This window comes from Podarcis pityusensis (assembly GCF_964106645.2).
Source record: "Podarcis pityusensis genome assembly, chromosome: 3".
In the NCBI taxonomy this organism is placed as follows: Eukaryota; Metazoa; Chordata; class Lepidosauria; order Squamata; family Lacertidae; genus Podarcis; species Podarcis pityusensis.
The window spans coordinates 32,114,447-32,134,451 of NC_138026.1; the positions used below are offsets into that span (position 1 = coordinate 32,114,447).

General features: G+C 39.9%; 1 protein-coding gene across 1 annotated transcript in view; it reads left to right on the forward strand.

The window, feature by feature from the left end:
• LRRC1 (leucine rich repeat containing 1) overlaps window positions 1–16,636 on the forward strand; it is a 60,670-nt gene extending 44,034 nt beyond the window's left edge. Inside the window, exons 9-14 of the mRNA XM_080998013.1 lie at window positions 268–386; window positions 2,398–2,481; window positions 10,416–10,531; window positions 11,451–11,623; window positions 12,318–12,454; window positions 15,283–16,636. Of these exons, the coding sequence (XP_080854139.1) occupies window positions 268–386; window positions 2,398–2,481; window positions 10,416–10,531; window positions 11,451–11,623; window positions 12,318–12,454; window positions 15,283–15,441 (788 nt within the window). The 3' untranslated portion in view covers window positions 15,442–16,636. The remainder of the gene's footprint in view (window positions 1–267; window positions 387–2,397; window positions 2,482–10,415; window positions 10,532–11,450; window positions 11,624–12,317; window positions 12,455–15,282) is intronic.
• The last annotated feature ends 3,369 nt before the right edge of the window (window positions 16,637–20,005 follow it).

Genomic DNA, 20,005 nt, shown 5'->3' on the forward strand with positions numbered 1-20,005 from the left:
CAGCTATTGTTAAAGAACTTGGGTGATAACACCACTTAGATAAAAGTCACGTGGAGTTTTGTTTTCTCATTTTCTAGATTATAAACATACCTGAAATAATTATCTTTGAAAAGACCTTATTAGAAACAACATCACCACAAAAGTTTGCTGGCACACCTCAAGTATTTTAGAATATCTGCTAATGATGTCTGGCACGTGTTTTATTCCACATATTTGCTACTGGTGCAGTTAAAGCAACTAGCATAAACTTCTCTCTTCTGCTTGTAGGTAAATTAAAAAACCTATCCATCTTGAAGGTTGACCAGAACCGGCTTGTTCAGTTAACAGAAGCAGTAGGAGACTGTGAAAGCCTTACTGAGTTAGTTCTCACAGAAAACCAGCTGCTGGTAAGTATGGCTGCAGCTCTTCAAATGAGTGGCAGTAATTAAGCCTTTTGCCATATCTTGACTCATTTTCACTGCAGCATCTTTGTTTTTCCAACTTATGACTACTCTAGTAAAATATAAGACAGTTGAATTAGTACCCTTCAATGTGCATTCTTAAACACATACTATGCATACTATGGAGGCTGTAGTCTAGGAAAAATAAGGGATTAACAGAATGAGAACAAACTTAGATTTCAGTTTTAAGCAGCTATTACTTGTATCTAGCTTGCTACAACAAATTATTCAGAAAACATCTGTGGCTTATATGAAAAGTGCAACAGAAATGAGAACACGCCCCCCCACAAAAAATGGAACTGGATCTTGATTTCCCCAAAGAAGGGCCAGTAGGGTCCAAAGCACATTTGATTAATAAATATGTTTTGCCTACCCTGCTTGTTTATATATTTGTTTATTTTGCTTGCATATTTAAGAAACCACAGGGATGGAAAAGCTACTTATTACTTCTTTGGGTGAAATGTCCCATCATTACATTCTAGCACAGTGTTTCCCAAACTCAGGTCTCCAGCTGTTTTTGGAATACAGTTCCCATCATTCCTGACCACTGATCTTGCTAGCTAGGGATGATGGGAGTTGTAGTCCAAAAACAGCTGGAGGCCCAAGTTTGGGAAACACTGCTCTAGTGGTAGGAACACCTGTTCCAAATTTAAGAAACTTGCCAAGATTGGCTGGTAGGACTTCACTACTGTATCATTCTATCTTTCTTCCCTACCCGATTTTTCCTAACATGCATTCACCTCATAATGGAAAGCCTTGATTAAAAGGGTTTGCGCTCACATATCTGATTGCAAATGCTCTTTAGTAAGCTGATGGTTATATCTTCAGAGGGAGAGAGGCTTTAATTTAAAACCTCCAACATTTTGCATTTGCCTAGTGTGGTGGAGCAGCAGCAATAGCTTCCCAGCAGCGTAGTCACTGCTACTTACTGGGAGCGATGAGGTTGAGGTTGTGCAAATGCTATTGCTGCAGCTCCACCCACCCACCCCTGTATCAGGGGAACTGCTCCTGCATATGGCACAAAAGCTTACCTACCTAATAATTCGGCAAGTTTCTTAAATCAACTAGATGTTTTAAAGGTATTGGAACAAGGAGGTAGAAATCCATAGTGCACAAAAGGTATTTTCAGTTCCCTGGTGCTGGAAATAGAGGCAGCGTAGAAAAAGAAAATGGAAACAACAACAACAACAACAATAACAATAATAATTTATTATTTATACCCTGCCCTTCTGGCTGGGTTTCCCCAGCCACTCTGGGCGGCGTCCAACAAAATATTAAAATACAGTGGTTTGTTAAACATTAAAAGCTTCCCTAAACAGGGCTGCCTATGTTGGAGCTGTTTCTGACACTTCCAGGCGGGTGCCCAAGTTAGGATGGTGTTGGATCTTGGGATGTTGTGTTTTCAAGCAAAGGGAGGCGGAGAAGGCAAAAACAGTAAGGGCTGCAGAGGTGAGGAAGCAAGGAGGGTTCTGAATGACACAGCAGCATTTTGATTTGCTCGGCAAGATGCAAACATAAAAACAGAGTGCACACCATAGTTACTTAACTCTGTTACATGCGGCTTCATCCTCAGATTATTCATATGTAAATTCGTATGTGGTGGTGAGCATTCCTCTTGGCACTGCCATCACTGCTCGTTACCTGGGATGGGGTTAGGTTTGAGTCAGCAGTGAGGTCATAGTCACATGGTTGTAGCAGAGGACTGGTGGCAAATGATGTCTGGCAAATGATGTCTGGCATGTTAGTGCAAACATGACCTTGCTTTGCTCTGATCTGCCCCACCACATTCACCCCTAGAACTTCATTGATTGAGCTCGCACACCTTGAAATCTTAAGTCTTTAAATCTCAACAACCTGTATTATCTGGAATTTCCAAACTGCTCTGAAAGGTAAACACATATTGAAAAGCTGGTGGTATTGGTAATCACTGACATTGCTCTGCTTTGATCTGAAACAGACTTTGCCGAAGAGCATTGGACGGCTAAAGAAGCTGAATATACTGAACGCTGACAGAAACAAACTAGTGTCTTTACCCAAAGAGGTAAGCAATATCCCTGTTGTTTGTCTTTGCAGGGGAAACTGGACAGCATGTAAAAAGGTATGTCATTTCCATTCAGCTAGCAGCCTTGGGTCAGGGATGATGGGGCTTGTAGCCTAACAACAAATGGAGAGCCATAGGTTCCCCCTTTCTCAACTAGAATGAAATGTAGGGCGAGAGATTGGACTGCACTGACTAGTAAAACCTGAAATAAGTGGACCTGGGTGGATGGAAATAAATGCACGTAAGGAAGTGTGTTAGAGCAGTCTATAACTGAAATGGTAATTTACTGTCCAATGTGCTGTGGCTGGTGTCTAGTGGTTTAGCCCAAATGATTTCACTTCTCATGGTCTTGGACATCCCAGAACTGAAAGGAGCTCTTAATTTCCATCAAAATCCACTTAACACAGCAGATGAAGCATTTTCAAAGTTAGAAAAAGGAAGAAAGAAGGCCAGTTCCTTTCCCAGGGCAATGTTTTGGAACACTAATTGCTGATGAATGTGTGGTGCTCTATCAGAATACCCTTGAAAAGTCCCAAGCAATTATGAGTATTACTGGTTAGCCATTTAGCTTTTTATGGTTAAAAATTACTATGCAGAAGTTCGTCTCAAGGTCACAAGATTTGAAATGGCATTGGGTGCTTGTAACAAATGAACTGAAGAATGCTGCCTTCTTGGATATCTATACAACATCTGCAGGGTTTTTTTTGTTTTTTTAAAAACATTTTGTATTTAGCACACTGATGAGATTGCATTGCTGGCAGTCTTATTGTCACAGGCTCTTGTCTGTGGCAGGTTCTGACCTGCAGAATGCTTGTGTCTTTCTGTGTGAATAATTTACTGAGGGGTAGCTGTGCTTAGTCTACTGCAGCAAAACAAAAAGCATTGCAGGAAGAAAAGAAAAAATATTTAATAGATTTGCTATTGCAAATTTGCTGAGAATCCTCAGGAGACCTAGATTCCTCATAGGAAGCTAGTCCCGTGATCTGTTTGAGCAAGCATGTACCTTGTAACAACCCTGCAATGTAATGTTTCTGGATTTCAAAGCATAGTGTACCTGGCAAATGTTCCCTTTAGTTCTTGGGAATTGCAACTTTTGGAAGTAAATGTAGGCTTCAGTTCTGCCATCTTAGTCTAAATCTGTGTCCTTTAAGCCTAACAAATGTCACTGTGGCATAACTTTCAACAGACACAATTACTTTCTTACACATGTGTCTTCCATGCTTCATTTTATGCAAAAACTGTGCTGGGCACATGTAATCTGCTTGGTTTGCTTTTAGTTCTGCTTTGTTGCTGAGTGAAACTGGTTTTGGTTTTTAAGGAGGGTGGGAGGGGGGTTGGAATGACAGCCGACAGGCTTCTGGTGGTGTTTTTTTTGTTGCCAGTGTAGCTGTTTGATAACATTTGCTTTCAGCAAAATATGAACATGTGCTATAAATAAGAAAAGCCACACATGGTGTGAAAGTCAAAATGACAAGAAGAAATTTAATTTAATACATCCAGAGACTGAAAGACTGCAGGGATGGAGCAGTGTGGTGAGGAGTCTGCCAGCTGACAGCCTTACAAATTCTGCAGACTCAGCCTGGTGGCAGGAGCCTTGGCCCTGGAAGTAGGTTTGATTTGTCCTAGTAACACAAAGGCCTCAACTCTGCCCTCGCCACTCAATGGGATTACTGCTACATTGCAGTAAACATTTCAAAAACAGCCTTATTAGCCCTTGAAGGTCAACATAGGTTTGTTGGTTCAGTTGGCCACATGCTCCTGAACTTTTAGGCTTTCAAGTCAGAGAGGTCTTCAGAATTTTCCTTTTCTTTGTAGTTTGGATGCTGATTTTTCTGGCCTCTCCAGATACATCTGGTATCTATGAATAGGCATGATGGATGGGGGCAATGGGCACTGAGTATCACCAATCTTGAGCAGTTCTACAGGCTAGAAAATGTGAAGGTGGGCCAGTATAAAGAGATAGCCTTAGATAAGTGTACTGATACCCTTTTATATAGGATTACACCAAATCAGGCCAGGTCTCCATTTAGCTCTGCAGGGTTTCAGATGAGTCTTTCTCAGCCCTACTTGCAGATGTTGGGACTGAACCTGGGAGCTTCTACACTTGGGTAGGGAACCTGTGGCCCTCCCTATGTTGTTGGACTCCAGTTCCCATCAGCCTTAGCCAACATGACCAATGATCAAGGGTGATGGGGGTTGGATTTCAACATTTGGTGGGTCACAAGTTCCACACCCCTGTCCTACATTGAAAGCATGGGGAACGTAACCAAATGTGGTTACTCTCTAGATTCTCAGCCAACAAATATGTTGACAATTAAGTGTATGAGAACAGTTAATTGAAAGCAAAGCAAATCAGCATCCTTAATTGTATGTTACTGCAGAATGAAGATTGTGTTCAACTAAGTCCTACTCAGAGTACACCCATTGTAATTAACGAACCTAAATTGGTAATTTCCATTAATTTCAATGGGTCTGCTCTGCATAGGACTAGCATTGAATACCACCCTGAGAGTTTATTCTACAGTTTTATTCATACAATAGTAGAGAAGTTTGGTGGTTATATGATACTTCATTGATTAGAAAATGTGAGTTAAGGAAGCTGACTGTTTTCTTCTGATGTCAGTGATATTTAAAACTGGAGATAAAATTGAATTATAAACAGAATTTTGTCTTTCACCGAGTACCACACGTATGGTAGGGTGTGATAAGAAACAGTTTTTTATCTGGTGAGTTTAGCCTTCTTTCTGTGTACCACTTAATTTGTCACAAATATCTGAGGGACCTGAATTGTGCCTGGGGGCCTGTAGATCCAGCCTGTCATTTTACTGTGAAAGCTTCAGATTATACAGAATGAGCTGCTACACGAGGTTGACTGTTGTGTTATAGTACAGAGATAACTGCATGCTGAGTCAGATAGTTGTCTTGTTGAGAGCAGGAAAGGAAATACTGGAGTTCAGCTTCAAATGTATCAACATACTCTGTACAGAACCTTAAATATGATAGCATGTGCTTTATTTGTTTTTTAGAAGCATAGCAAAAAGCTTGGGTAATTTTTCTGCTCTGTAGTGCCATGCAATTAAGTGTTTGGCTACAGACTAAATAATTGGTGGCCAATTTATTTTTGGTTTAGTACAGAGGCAGGCAATGGTATAAACCATACCCATAAGCTCTCCTTCTCCTGTCCAGGGTTGTCACAAACACCAGCTTCCTGTGTCACTTCTGCTGCTAATAGGTCGCTCCTTTTGCTTCCATTAACTGTTTAAAAGTCCAGTTAGTTTTGCTCACTCTCTGGATCTTGAATATTCACAAATTTATTTCCCTATACCCTCTTTGGTATTTTTCATGATGTCATAAGTAGCTGTTTCAGAGCTTCAAACCTCATATTGCCAGTGGTGAACTGTGTCTGGTGTTACATAAACCAGCTATTCAGGCTGCTCCGCAGCTAATCATAGCCATCAGTGCCACCTACAGAAATATGACAAAGTGAACTGCCAAGTGTGATAATGAGAACCTCTGCTGCGCAGTGTTGGGATGGAACCTTGACAAAATTCTGACAGGTGAGATCAAAGGAGGTGGGCTTGCGTTGCCTTAATAGCAAAGGGGTTTGACATGGGGAGATTAGTGGGTGGATTTCAGCAGGCAGCTTCTGGCAGGCAGGCAGGTTTGATGAAGTGACGGTCAGGTTCTTTTATTCCTACCTGTTTGAAATCATTATATGAACTAACAGCTGATTCATACACAGTGATTTATTTCATTGCTCTGTTATTCGGCATTTGATGTGGGGCAGCTGCTTTGATAAGGTATTGTCTGAAATGATGTGCACTGATATAAAAACTCTGGTGCTTGTTAGTGGTGGCTGTTTTACACCTGCAAATCATCACTTAATGTTGAAGTTTTGGAGTTCTGAGATCATAAATATATATACATATATACGAATTTTGTCTGTCGTATTGTCACCTATTTTCTTGTTCCCTTTTTTGCAAATAGGCATCTTTAACAAAGTCTAGAATCAGAGCCCCTAAAGATCCTTGGTATGCAGTGTAACATGCACAAATGAATACCATACTCTTCAGTCATACTAGGTTATCCAAAAGGGGTCAGAGGAACATATATGCAATTCAAGTAACCAGATTCAAACGTCTGCTATTTTTGACCTTTTTTTTGCATTTGTGTTGTGTATTTTGTCCTGCACTTGAGCCATGTTTTGAGATATACATTAGGTATCTATAAATACATAAAAATGAAATGGTGGTTAAATATATAAATTGGCAGCTGGGACTAATAAAACTGTTGGCAAATATGATATCAAGCGAGTCACTGGCTATTCATCACTTGACTTAGTCAGATGGCAAGAGAATATTCTGGATTAGTGTTGTGGCATGGATGCTTCGGAACGTGCATGCCGTTTAGAAAATAATGTTAGTTCAACTACGGAACTCACTTCTACAAGATGCAGTGACGGCCACCAAGTCGGCATGGCTTTAACAGAAGATTAGGCAAATTCATGGAGGAGAAGGCTATCAAGGCCACAAGCCATTGTGGCTATGCTCTCGCCCCACTGTTGTAGGAAATATGCCCCTGTATGCTTGTGGACGTCCCATAGACATCTGATTAGCCACTGTAAGAATAGGATGTTGAACTAGATGCACTTGATCCAGCAGACCCTTATATTCTTACGTTCTTTGAACCCTGTTTATTTGGCTTGCCACAAAAGTAGAATGGATTCTCCCGCTAAAATGCTTTCCCTAGTAATCATTGTTTCTGTTAATTGTTGCATGTAAGTAAACGTTTCTGCAAACTCTCCTTACCACTATTTGTAGATATTTCCCCCCTCTACAAAGTGCGAAATATTTTGGCAGCAAGATCAGTAAACCTCAAGGTGCTGAACAGCCATCCTTTTGAACTCAGTGTGTCCCCATGTTACAGAACGGGATACAAAGAAACTCTAAGCCCTTGTCTCCATTCAAATTCCTAAGTGTGCACATAACACCTGAGAACTTCACCAGAAAGTTTCAAGATCAGAATTTTGTTTCACCTAAGGATTCATTCATGCCTAGGGAACCCTGTAATTTTTGAAGTGGAGGTGTAAGTTTCACAACAAAAGACTGAGGTGATTATTTCAAGAAGGGCTATTAGTTCACAGTTGATATCTTACCAGTTTTGATTGGATGCTACATCTTCACCTATTATTTTTGACAGAGCTGCATGGTAACAAATGGTTCAGCCTTGTCAATGTTCCTCAGCTGCAAACTATGGCATTTTTAAAGTAACTATATGTGGTAGATATTTAGAATGTGCTGTGTGTAGCCAGCCATTAAATGTGTAGCATTTTTGTGCTCTGAATAGTCAACTTTCCTGTTAAAAAAAGAAAAAAGAGAACCCTTAAGGCATTATTTGCATCTCATGATTGTATCCTCCATATGAGCATGAAGTGTAGATAGCAAGCAATCACTTATCACATAGTATTCATTTGCAAAACTCTCTCTAGGATGTATGCAAACACATGGGGAACTGGTCATTATTATCTGACCCTGTGGTAAGCAAATACTTTGCCATGTTTTGGATTAGGTCCACAAAGCTCAGCATTATGGACAACTAGCTTCTCACATGCTTTCATTTAGTCAGTTTACAGATTTATTACAGTTTACCATGTAGTGGTCAGTTCACCAGGCCAATTGCTCAAGGCTGTTCAATGCAGAACTAGCTGGAAGCCAGTTTCAGTGAAGGAGCGGAAATGTTGAGTTCTCTGGTAGAGAAAAAAAATGTCTCATCATAGAGTGTGTGTGCTTGTGCAAGACTGGTATTGTCTTGTCCTTTGAAATAATAGTGTGTGTTTATATCAAACAACTGTCTCTTGTGTTTTTCTTAATTGTTAGCTGCTTGGAAAAATTGAGTCAGGTAAACTCTTGTAACCTTGTAAGTATTGTTCTGTCCACGGTTGCACTGATTCCTTTCATCCAAACTGCTTTCAATGCATGATGATTCCAACTGGCTGCACTTTCATTGCCCCCAAAAGTCTGGGGTTTTCCAGCTCAAGGGGTGGGTTCCTCTCAAGAAGGCTGCATGGCCAAAACTCATTCTGCTTGTTCTCGACACAGAACCATTCAAAGAAAACACTCCTTGTGTGCTACAGGGCATCATTTGCCAGCTCATCTAGCATTCACTAACCAGAATAATTGTGCTCAGTTTTTTCATTTTAGAGATGCACCAGTTAGGCAGACAATGGATACTTTTGCTACGGTTCCTCATATCCTGTCAAGAGTACTTAGAGAAATTTTAGTGCATGGTTTTTCACTCCTGGGGAGGCTCTGCAACTTAAACAAACACAATATATAATCATCTTGCTCATGCTTTTTTTCACTATGAACTCCTTGCATGAAAATAGGAGGAAAGTATGCCTGTTTCTAATGGAAGGGAATACGATGGAAATATTTATGTTGGCAAAAAGTTTGCATAAAGATTAAAATGTGATGAAAGGAATACTTTTTTTGGTGTTTACTGGGGGGGAAAAGATTTCAGTTGTAATGGGGGGAAAATGAAAATGAAAATTCAATTCAACCAAAATTGAATTGACTCCAATAGCTAGCTAGCATTTAATGAGTTGTTTGAAAAAGTATTTTTAGATTTATAACCAAGGCTTAGAGGGGGCTTTAAAGTGGCTTGTTGATACAAAGATTGTGGTCTCCTTCAAACGGTACAGACTCTCTCTTTAAGTTGGTGGTTAGCATCAGTGGTAATGACAGTAGAAAACTTTTTATCCTTTTAAAAAGAGAAATGTGATGATGGAAATTCCATTCATGTTGCAAAGTGACCATCTTAAAGATGCATGTGCTGTTGAAGTTCTTTATAATAGAATGCTTATTCTCTTGAAATGAAGCTTTGAACTTCACAGAACCTGGGTGTGAGATGATATCCTGAGTTCAAGATGCATAGTGTTTTCTATGCTGAAATTTAGGTGAATGTAAACAGAAGCTTATATAGAATTTCAGAGGAAATTGGATACTTGACACAGTAAATTGAAAAGACCCACTCTTAAATCCTATACATGTTCATTTAGAATAAAGGCTTGCTGATTTTAGTGGAACTTACTAAGTCTTATTACATTTTAAAACCTACTTAGAATTGCTAACTTTAAAATGGCGATTGTGATTTTGTGTAACTTAAAAAGTATGCCTTAAGTGCTTTTCGCTTGAATCTATTGCTTGAATCTATTGCTTTCCATTGTGCTGTTGAGTTAATTATTGGGGTTTGTGTAAATTATGGCTTTTTTTTTTAGCGCAAGATGCCTTACAGTGCACTCTTACATAAGTACTGAGTTTTCAAGTTTGCATAAGCACAGTCTCAATAATTGCTATGGAGCAACCTTGTGGGTGTTTTACTTAGTATAAGCAACTGCTGCTTTAAAAACACCTCAGCTGCAAATAGAGTGAATTGAAGATGCCGGTGCATTTGACAATGTATCTTGCTTTGGGCAAGCAGGTTTGTGTATTTCGTTGTTGCTTTGCAGGTGCGCCAACATATACAAACACATCCCTGAGCACCTGATGCAGAGTAGCATGTAGGGAAAATAAATGAGATCAGGAAGCCTAATTTTAAAAAGCAGTGGCAGAACCATCAGACCAGGAATTCAGATGTTTTGCTGAAGCTTATCAACTTTGTTCCCAGCTGCTCTCTTTTAGTCGCTAAACAGAAGAACTTTAAATGCTGTCTCTGAAGCTTCCATCGTCCAATGGGTTAGCTGAGAAGGAATCAGAATGAGTGTCCCAAGACTGCCCCTTAGTGGAGCGAGTTGTTGTTGTTGTTGTACAAAGCAACTACTAAGGCAAACATGAGTATTCTAGTGTGCTGGTAACATTAGTACTCACAGTCCATGTTCTACATGCATACTGTGCCTCTGCAACAATAATGCATTCTCTTTTCTTTTCATAAAACAGATTGGTGGGTGTTGCAGTCTAAATGTTTTTTCAGTACGTGACAACCGGTTATCTAGGATTCCTCCTGAGATATCACAAGCCACAGAACTTCATGTCCTAGATGTAGCTGGAAATAGGCAAGTACTCGTATGCACAACAAATCCAAATTATTTTTGTAATGTATTCAAGATGCATAATGTTTGCTACATCGGATGGGGTATGTGCAGTTTGGTAGCTGTTGTAAACACAGTTTTTTAAAAAACCACATTAATAGTTGAATGTTTAGGTTAGTTCCCAATTTAAGTCAAATGAAGAGATGTGTTGGATTTAGATTTATTTATTTATTTTGCTATTATTCCACTGGGGTACAGCTGTACAGAATGGTACTGCATCTGTAATGAGATTGGGGCATGTTGTTTTTAAACACCAGATATATTAGTATCATTTTATTATCTTTTCCATGCAGAAGAAAAAATAGGTACTGGAGGTTAAAAGCTCCCTTCCTTAGACTGTTGTGCTGTGTTAAGATCCAGCAGCTACTGTAATGGGATGTGAGTCTTTATGCTGTCTGGCTGTAATGTAGTTCACAGCAATTAATCCCCCTCCCCCCAGTTTGGAGAATTTAATTTCCCCCCTTTCCATTCACTTACAGCAATACCTATACCGTTCTCACAACGCTTTTAGGGAAATGCATGGCATATGAAGAGTTAGTTGGGTGGGTGGAATAGTGCAATTTTCAAGACCAGACACTACCTATGTATACTTGTGAAAATGCCAAGCTCTTTCCTGATCACATCAGATGCTTCTTGCATATTTGGCTGCACATAACAAAACCAATGTGGTAAGGCTGATCTTTTGTTGGAAAACAGTAAGTTACATGAAGTGCACAGAAACCATGTCATAATTTAAATTTGTATGATCTTGCATGGGGAAACAGTTGTTTGGGGCACCTTCTTCCACCTCTTTGCAGACATAAAAACAAGACTTTTTCATAACACTGAAATGCTTTATTCTCCGTAGCAGTTTAAGAACTATTAGGATTGTTTTCTCCGCCAGGTTGCTACATCTTCCCATGTCGCTCACCAGCTTGAAGCTGAAGGCGTTGTGGTTGTCTGATAACCAGTCCCAGCCTTTACTTACGTTCCAGACAGACACAGACCCTGAAGTAGGGGAGAAGATTTTAACATGTGTTTTACTTCCTCAAATGCCTTCTGAGCCCGGTTGCCAAGGTAAATACATTTTACAGATCAATTTCACTTGAAGCAAGATGGCTTCAGGGTAATGAGAAAAGCAAACAAAACTCCCTTGGCTGCATAGTATCATGTAAGTGTGCTATGCCTCTTAAGAGGTTTTCAAGAAATTGTAGTTTTGAGGTGATGAAGTGTTGCATATCTTCCGGGTGATGATAATAATGGCTTATCGGCTCCCCATCCCTGTAGTTTTACTTTTAACTTATTGAATAAATGCAAATCATTAACTTGATCTTGGAACAGCTTTTCTTGATGATGTTTAAATACTTTGCATGTTCTTAGCTCAAGCAAGTACAAGAGTTACGTACATCAAGTGATTTCTTTGCACTTGCAGCTGATGACAATCTTGGGCATTGGGGAAATTTACATTTCAGGGAAACAGTCTTAAAGAAAAGAGTTCCAGAAAGTTGATGTTTCAGCCTCTGTCTGCTCATATATGGAGACATGAACCAAATTTCCTGATAAGACTGTATCATTGCAAATGTGATGTAATGTCTTTCCTAAACATAAGCACAAGATCTTTGCAGCTGACCTCTCAAGTGAATGTAGTATGGAATTGTCAAACGTGTGTTTTTATCAGGGAAAAAAAAACTTGACATCTGAACTGTTGGATATATGTTGATGTTGACTTCTCTAACAACCTTCTATCTCTGTTTGTTATCTCTCATAACAGATAACCTGCCCCGATGTGGAGCACTGGAGAGTTTGGTAAATGAAATGTCAGATGAGACATGGAATGAACGAGCAGTAAATAGAGTCAGTGCAATCCGCTTTTTAGAAGACGAAAAAGATGAAGAGGATAATGAAATGGTATGTTTTCTTGGAAAGCGAATGAAAAAGTGGGGCCGTAAGCACGGTTTGTTGGACTATTGATAATTCGGGCATTAATTTACACGGCACCAGCAGACCATTACTAAATTGCCAATTTTGTTAAATGCTTGTAATCAGATACTCTTGCAGAAACCCCTGGGTAGCAAAATATTGCTACTTAATCCTAGCTTTAATTGACTTTTATTGTCTTTTTTGGGGGGTGTTCCCTTCAGTTTTCCAAAAACAGGATGGAAGTATCCATCTTCTGTGGAAGATCTAAGATTTGGAACCAACATCCTGTAGAGGCAGCAAAGCCCTTGGAGTTATCCCTCCCCCATTGGACTGTATCCTATCCTTCCATACTGTTTGTTGTCATCGCCACAATCCCTTCCATCGCCCTGCCTTCATTACATGATCATTTGTATTGACACCTGAACTGGCAGAAAATGTTCAGTGTTCTGCTCAAAATGAAGGAGGGCCGAGTGGGAGCACCTGTCACTGTACTTATGAGACCTCCAGTAAAGCACATCCCCACTCCCTCCAAATACGCCCATGAAGTAGGTCCACTTAAATGATTGCTTTTTACTCACAGAAGATGTCAAATGGCAGGCAGGCAACCATGGCTTCATATAGGAGTGTAGCAGTATGAGACACCTGTTTGCGTTCCCACTTAAAAACAAATACCTTAGGTATACACTTAAAGATGCCATGTGTGAAATTGTCCACAGTACAAACCTAAAATATGCATTAAAGGAATATTCTTGCTTTGAACAGTGACTACAGCATTTTTGAGAGTAAGAACATAAGTGTTTCCTTGCAATTAATACTTAACTGAACTGCAAAAGGTGCCTTCTACCCTCCTCATAGCTGGTAATATATTGGGGCAACAAATTGACTCCCAGTCCTTCTGACTTTCTGAAACTGGTGAAATTGTACAGTTCATATTAAAATAATGCTGCTATAAAGCAATTAAAATCACTGTGATTCATTTAATATCATGGTTTGTGTGTGCGCACGCACACCTTCTGCATCATGGGACAATAATTTAATTTTTCTTGGTGCATAGAAGGCGCACACAGCCTGCCACCCCCCTCACTTTCACTTATTTTTATTCTTCAGAATCAACTAAAATTAAAAGCAGGGAAAAGATTCATTGCATAACTAACAGCAGCTGCCATGACTCAGAATGCATATGGTGGTGGATGCTTTTTACGAAGGTGCTACAGTCACTTTTCTGAGCAGAATTGCATTTCACAGCTGCATATGTAAACTAGAATTATCAGCTGTCTTTTTGCAGCTATGGCTGCTCACATGTGAATGTATGTTGACCACATTTCCCACAGTACGCAAGTTTGAAGAACAGATGCTTATTGAAATATGTATCCTCTGTGTTTTGATGAACATCTCATCTTCAAACATTAGTGTTGACAATGTGGGTGCATTTTTCATATAAAGCATGAAGTGTCCCAAAAGTAATGGCATGTAATTCCAGAGGTAAAATAGATACAGAGTATGACTACTTTTAAATGCATGGGACTGCAGTGGTGGACTGAGTCCCTTTAAAAGACAGTGGTGGGTCCATTTATTAAAAAGCCGACTCTGGACACAATGGAGTGTAATATCTATACACCAGTCACCAACACCCATTTCTTGGCAAACATAGTGGAAAGGGTGATTGTGGAGTAACTGCAGGTATTCTTGGATGAGATTCATTATCTAGATTTGCTGCAAGCGGACTCGGTTTTAGAACCCAATCAACTTTGGTTGCCTTCCTTGTGAGACAGGGGGAATGCATCTCTGTTACTTATGCTCTGTCTCTCAGTGGTTTTGGATACTTCCTGGACCAACCAGCTTTTGAAACTCCCAATTGTTCTGGACGCATTTTGCGACAGGGAATTTCGTTAGTGCAATTAGTTTTTCAGCTCTGGGCGCAGCACCGCGCCTAAAATTTCAAACTAAAACTGCAGAGTGGAAGGAAAGGGGGACCTTTTTCTGCCTCCCCACTTCCAGCTACTCTCTAAAGACTGGAAAAGAGACCCTCTTAAGAATATTAGAGGGTGGGCAGGGAAAGGACTAGACCATGTGAAAAATGAACATAATACTTACCTGCAGTTCATTCATTTTCAGCTTTGTATTCTTGTTATAAGAAAGTGCACCTAGACATTCAGTTGTCGCACCCATAGCCTAGGTTTAAGGTGCCATTTAGGTCCTAGCTTTCATATCTCAGTTTCTAACACTGGGACCAGTCACGGTGGGATGGGTATTGGGGGCACTGTATTACAATGGTTCCGTTCTTACTTTCAGGCCTATGTTTGGAGAGCAGTGTTGGGTAAGTGCTCTGTGGTCCTCTGGCATCTCTGCTATGGGGTTCTGCAGGGTACTATCCTGTCCCCAGTGCTATTTAATCAGGCCGCTGATGACAGGCAGTCCTATTTTGCCATAACAATTAAATCAGGAGAGGCAGTGGAAGCTCTGGATCAGTGTAGTGGTGGACAGGATGAGGGCCAATGAACTGTATTTGAATCCTGGGAAGATGGAAGCACTTTGAGTGGGTTGTCCCCTCAATGCATGTTGCCTCTCTGCATCACGGCAAGCATGCCTTCAGCTATTAGGTCTATCCCCTGCCACATTTTATTTATTATTATTATTACTATTATTTTTAAGCAGCTATTTTAAAGTTGACAGCACATTTCCTGGTAGACTCAATCACTGGTATTTGATTGCCAAGCCTGAAAAGCCATTTTAAAGAATATATATAGTTTCTTAACAAGGGGGGGTGGGGAGTCACAAGAAGGAGAAAAATCATTTATTCCACTGTTTGTTTTTAGAGGACACTTCTAAGGCGAGCCACTCCACACCCTGGGGAGTTAAAGAATATGAAAGTGAAAGTGGAGAATTTACGGAATGATATGAACGCTGCTAAAGGACTGGATTCAAACAAAAATGAGGTCAATAATGCCAATGACAGAGTGACCACTTCTGTGTAGAGGCTCGCCTCCCAGATATTTGCCTCCTGTGTCTTCCCACCTGCTGTCGAACCGTTACTGTTGCATCCTGGGAATACCATCCAATCAACCCTCATGTGTTTTAACCAGAAATCCGACTCATCTTGTCCTTGTGTCATTCCTTTGGAAGGTGCTTCTCACTGGAAGAAAAGTGCCTTATTTCAGTCCAGGCATCTGAGCGCAGGGGGTGCAGCGCACTGAGAACTGCTCCCCCACTGTGGTTCTTTGCTTGAACAACTCCTGCTTGTTTGCTGGCGAATTGTTCCCATCAATTCCAGTGTTGTTGTTTTTGTTTTAAAAAAGGATTAAGAGGTCTGTTTTGTTTTTGTTTTGTTTTTAACAAGGGGAATATGCTATTATACAATCATGCATCTCTTTTACCCAGGGGTGTTGGTCTGCTGCTGTTCTCCTCTGCCCTTCCCCCAACCCCAGTTCAAGTGATGGGGTATTTATTCTGCCCAGTTCTGGACTGTGGTGGCGGGGGAAAGTAGTTTTATTGCAGAACTGATACTTTTTAAACCTCTCTGGCAGCTCAGATGGTGTAAATTTTATAATTTTTTGTATAGGAGTCGAGTCTCATAACAAACCAACAAAATGGATGTATTTCATTTTTTAAAAAAGAATTTTTAAGCGGTACATTTTACTATTTGTGGAGGGTGAATTCCATTGACACATTCATGCTTGTCATATCTGCATGTGCCTTAATGCAGCCTAATGAGATTAGTTAAAGAAGAAAAAAGCCTAGGAGACAGTGAGATTAGTTTGAAGAAGGGTGCCTCCTCAGATGTGCGACTTTACAAACAATTAATGTTTAACTTCCTCCCTTTGTTTTAAGAAGAAGAAAAAGCTGAAGTTTTTCTGCAAAGTGTTTTACTATGGTGACGACACTGAATTGCCACTGCCTTATAATATGATGCACTCACACACTTTTAAAACTTGTTCATGAAGAAATTACTTGGGCTGAAGCAGCATTGCACCCATTAGAATTTCAGGTGTCCACTTTTAAATGTGCCATTTGTAAAAATAACATATATTTTAGAAATGGAACAAAATACACAACAGCAAGAGCATAAGTTGTGAAAACGAATGTTATGTACTGTACAGGCATGATATTCTCAGACGTACTTGGAAGGTTTTATATCTCTATAAAACCTTAATAAAACACTAAAAACAACAACACCTTAGTGCCTCGGTAACTTTTTATTCTATTACTTATAAATGGATGTACAACTTTAATTCCTTTGCACTGTATTTCTTACTAAGTACTGCTCAGTGTCGGCCCCCAATATTACTGCTGATAAATGTTACTTCACATTTGCTTTGAAATGCAAATAACAAATGCCATAGGGTGATACCAAATTTTTGATTTGCTGGATGTCGATTCTTTTAGACCTGCAGATAAATATAACAGATGTTGCTTCACAAGGTAGCTTTGTTAGTTCCAACAGCCTGGCCAAAGAATGTATAAAAGGTTTTCGGCTTCTAGAGGAATGTAAATTCTTATGTCTGAGTCACACAAGTTCTGTGGTACTGGTGGTGAAACATTCATGCTGAACTGTCCCTGTTGATCAGAACACATGCAAGTGATGGGAAACTTGTAGCTCTCTAGATGTTAGTGAACTACAACTCCCATCATTCCTTGCAGTTGACCATACCACCTGAGGCTGATGGGAATCCAACCACATCTGGAGGGCCACAGATTTCCCATCCTAGGCAAATGGAAAACCTTCAGACATACCATGTAGTGTACTGCAAATCTGGAAAACACCAACCAAATGACTTTTATGACTTGAAGTAGAAGTTTTCTAACAGGGGTCTTGTGTTTTGCAAGAGAGAGCCCTCCTGGAAAATGTATTTCTAAAAATCTGTAAGTCCTTCATGAAAACATGTGTTTAGAAAAGATGTGTAGATGTTTTAAGCCGAGTGACATTGTGCCGCGATGGAGTGCAGTTGCAATTTGGGGGTGGGGGGAAAGCCTAACATTGTGGATTCATTCTCAAGAATACGTGGGTAGAATATTGTTACAAAAGCATCTGCACAAAGGTTTGCATGTTCTGCAGCAGAACAACGTTGGGGCAGCCCTAAGAGGAGAGAGCCTTCTACAAAGATCCTTGTTTTCTCACTGCTAGTAAAATAATAATAAAGGAAACTACTCAGTTCAAGGGGGACAGATATTCTTTCATTGTTTTCATTACTCTTGCGGTAAAATTCACCGACTTCACCAGTAAACAGGTATATAGTTTTCAGTTGGCCTGTTAAAACTGTTAAGGCCTGATTCATCATTGGTGCCACATAGATATAGATCACTGGGTTATGAAATGTTTGTGCTGACTGCACTGAAAAGTTTTGGCTTGGATCCTAACATAATTTAGCTTAAGGAAGTTCATGGAAGGAAAATACTCTGTCCCCACCTCGCAGCAGCAGCCCCTGTGCCCTGTCTCATATTGCTCAGGAAGTTACCCCCACCCACCCTACCAAAATGCTTTTCTGGGGTCACAGATGGCCTGGAGGAAGGAATAGTAAACTTTCCTTCTAGGAACTTCCTTATTAACACACTTCATAATCCAAGCAATTGTGGTGGACCTATTATGGAAGCTTGATAGCTGGAGACTCATTAACAAAAGTTACTACTTTATCTTTGAACAGCCAATTAACCATCCCTATCAGTAAAAGGAAAATAGTTTTGCAACTTGCGAACATGGTTGTTGTGGGATTAAAGTCTGCAGCGTTTGGGGCAATTCTTTAAATTGCATCAAATAATTTACCACCACCGGTCGTTTCTTTTGCTAACACTAGTTTATATGGGCATGCCTCAGTACACTGCTCCTGTGTAAGTAACATCCCCAATGCCAGAACTGTTTATCTCTATTATGGAAGAAATACTTGCTTCCCAGTTTAAATTAAATCATTTTACTTAAATATGGCTTTTGCTGGGTGATCAGTTGAATGGCTGCTGTCATTCAGCAGAGGCTGCAGTGTGTTCTGAGTGGTACACAATCTGGGCATTGTTCCCTTGTAGATGTTCATGGGTGAATGATGTTCCAAAGCAAGAATATATTTTTATTTTCTTGTTGTCTTGTTGGACTATATTTGCACTAAAGTGTGTTCATCAGTGAACAAGAATGGGAGAAAGCAGAATCCTGATCAAGTTGCAGTTGAAACACAAGTGTGAAGCCACAGTATTTGAAACTTTGCGTCTGATATTGCGCTACAATATATCTTGCATATTTTCTCTCCCCTCTTGGGAATAGATAGAGGTTTGATCCGGTGCATAAATATTCAAATGGAGAATTATGTTGGAATCCTATGCACGCCCCCCCCCCCAATTTCATATGGGTGTCTACATCCATGCCCTTTACTTTTGCAATGTAGCAAATAAAAACACCCCTCTAAAATACTACAAGTACAGTGCTAGCATTGATGGACCATTGGGAAGAAAATAGAGGGGAAGCAATACATGAAATCTAACTGCATGTGTGTATTGGTCAGAGTCTCTTCATGGCTTCATCAAGCACAGTTTTCAGATTTAACATCACTGCGTTTCTGCCATAGGTTTCTTATCACTTTAAAATCGCAAAGCAATGCAAAATGTATGCTTAGAGAAGTGCATATGAAGTCGACCGAAAGGCATACTGTGTTGTTAGCAAAAGAAAAAGGTCAGACAAACACTGTATGCACCTGTGGGGTATTGATTTACTAGATAGGAGATATGTACACATATAAACATTGCCTGGTGTCACCTGCCAGCTCATTACATTGGAAATGAATGTCTTGAAACAGATATACATGATAATTTGGCAGCAACACCCTTCCTATATGGAGCATTATTTCAGCACTGCTATATCTTGTGCCTTTTCCTGCTGCTTCAAAGCACCTGTGTCTTACATGGTTAGCATTTTTAAAAATTAAAAAATACTAAAGATATATATGTTTGGAGTAAAACAATGAGCAACCACCTGGAAGATTTTCACCCAGGCTGAAATTACAGAACTCAACATTTTTGCAAACAAAGCACCACTGTAAATGGAATTAAGTTTAACATTATTTTTGAAAGTTCTTAAAACATTTATTTTGAAGCATCGTTCTTACCACTTGCATTTACTGACCTTCAGTTCTTATTCAAAAGACTTTTTCCAGAGGATTTGTTGCCAGTTATCAGAATTTCTGAAAAGATTTTATCCACAGTGTAGAAGGAATTCCATCACCAGTTCTCTCAGACGACTGATTCCCCAAGAGAATTTATTGCCATCAGGCAATAAAGCATCTGGCTGTTTCTTACTGCACTTCTTTCCTTCATTATTGTTTATTCTTCTAACCAAAGGCCATGGACGTTGGTGCACATGAGAGTACTTCCATTTTCTGCTGCAGCTGTAACAACTGCTGCCTTAAGCCCAGATTGCACAGTGGGGTTAAGAGACTTTTAAAGTTGCACAACATCCTAGTCATGCCTGTATGTCTTTTACTCGAAGTCTCACTGCATCATGGGAGTTGTAGTCACACTTCCTCTCCAGCTTTGAGAGGAAGCTAATACTTCCAGTGACAGAGG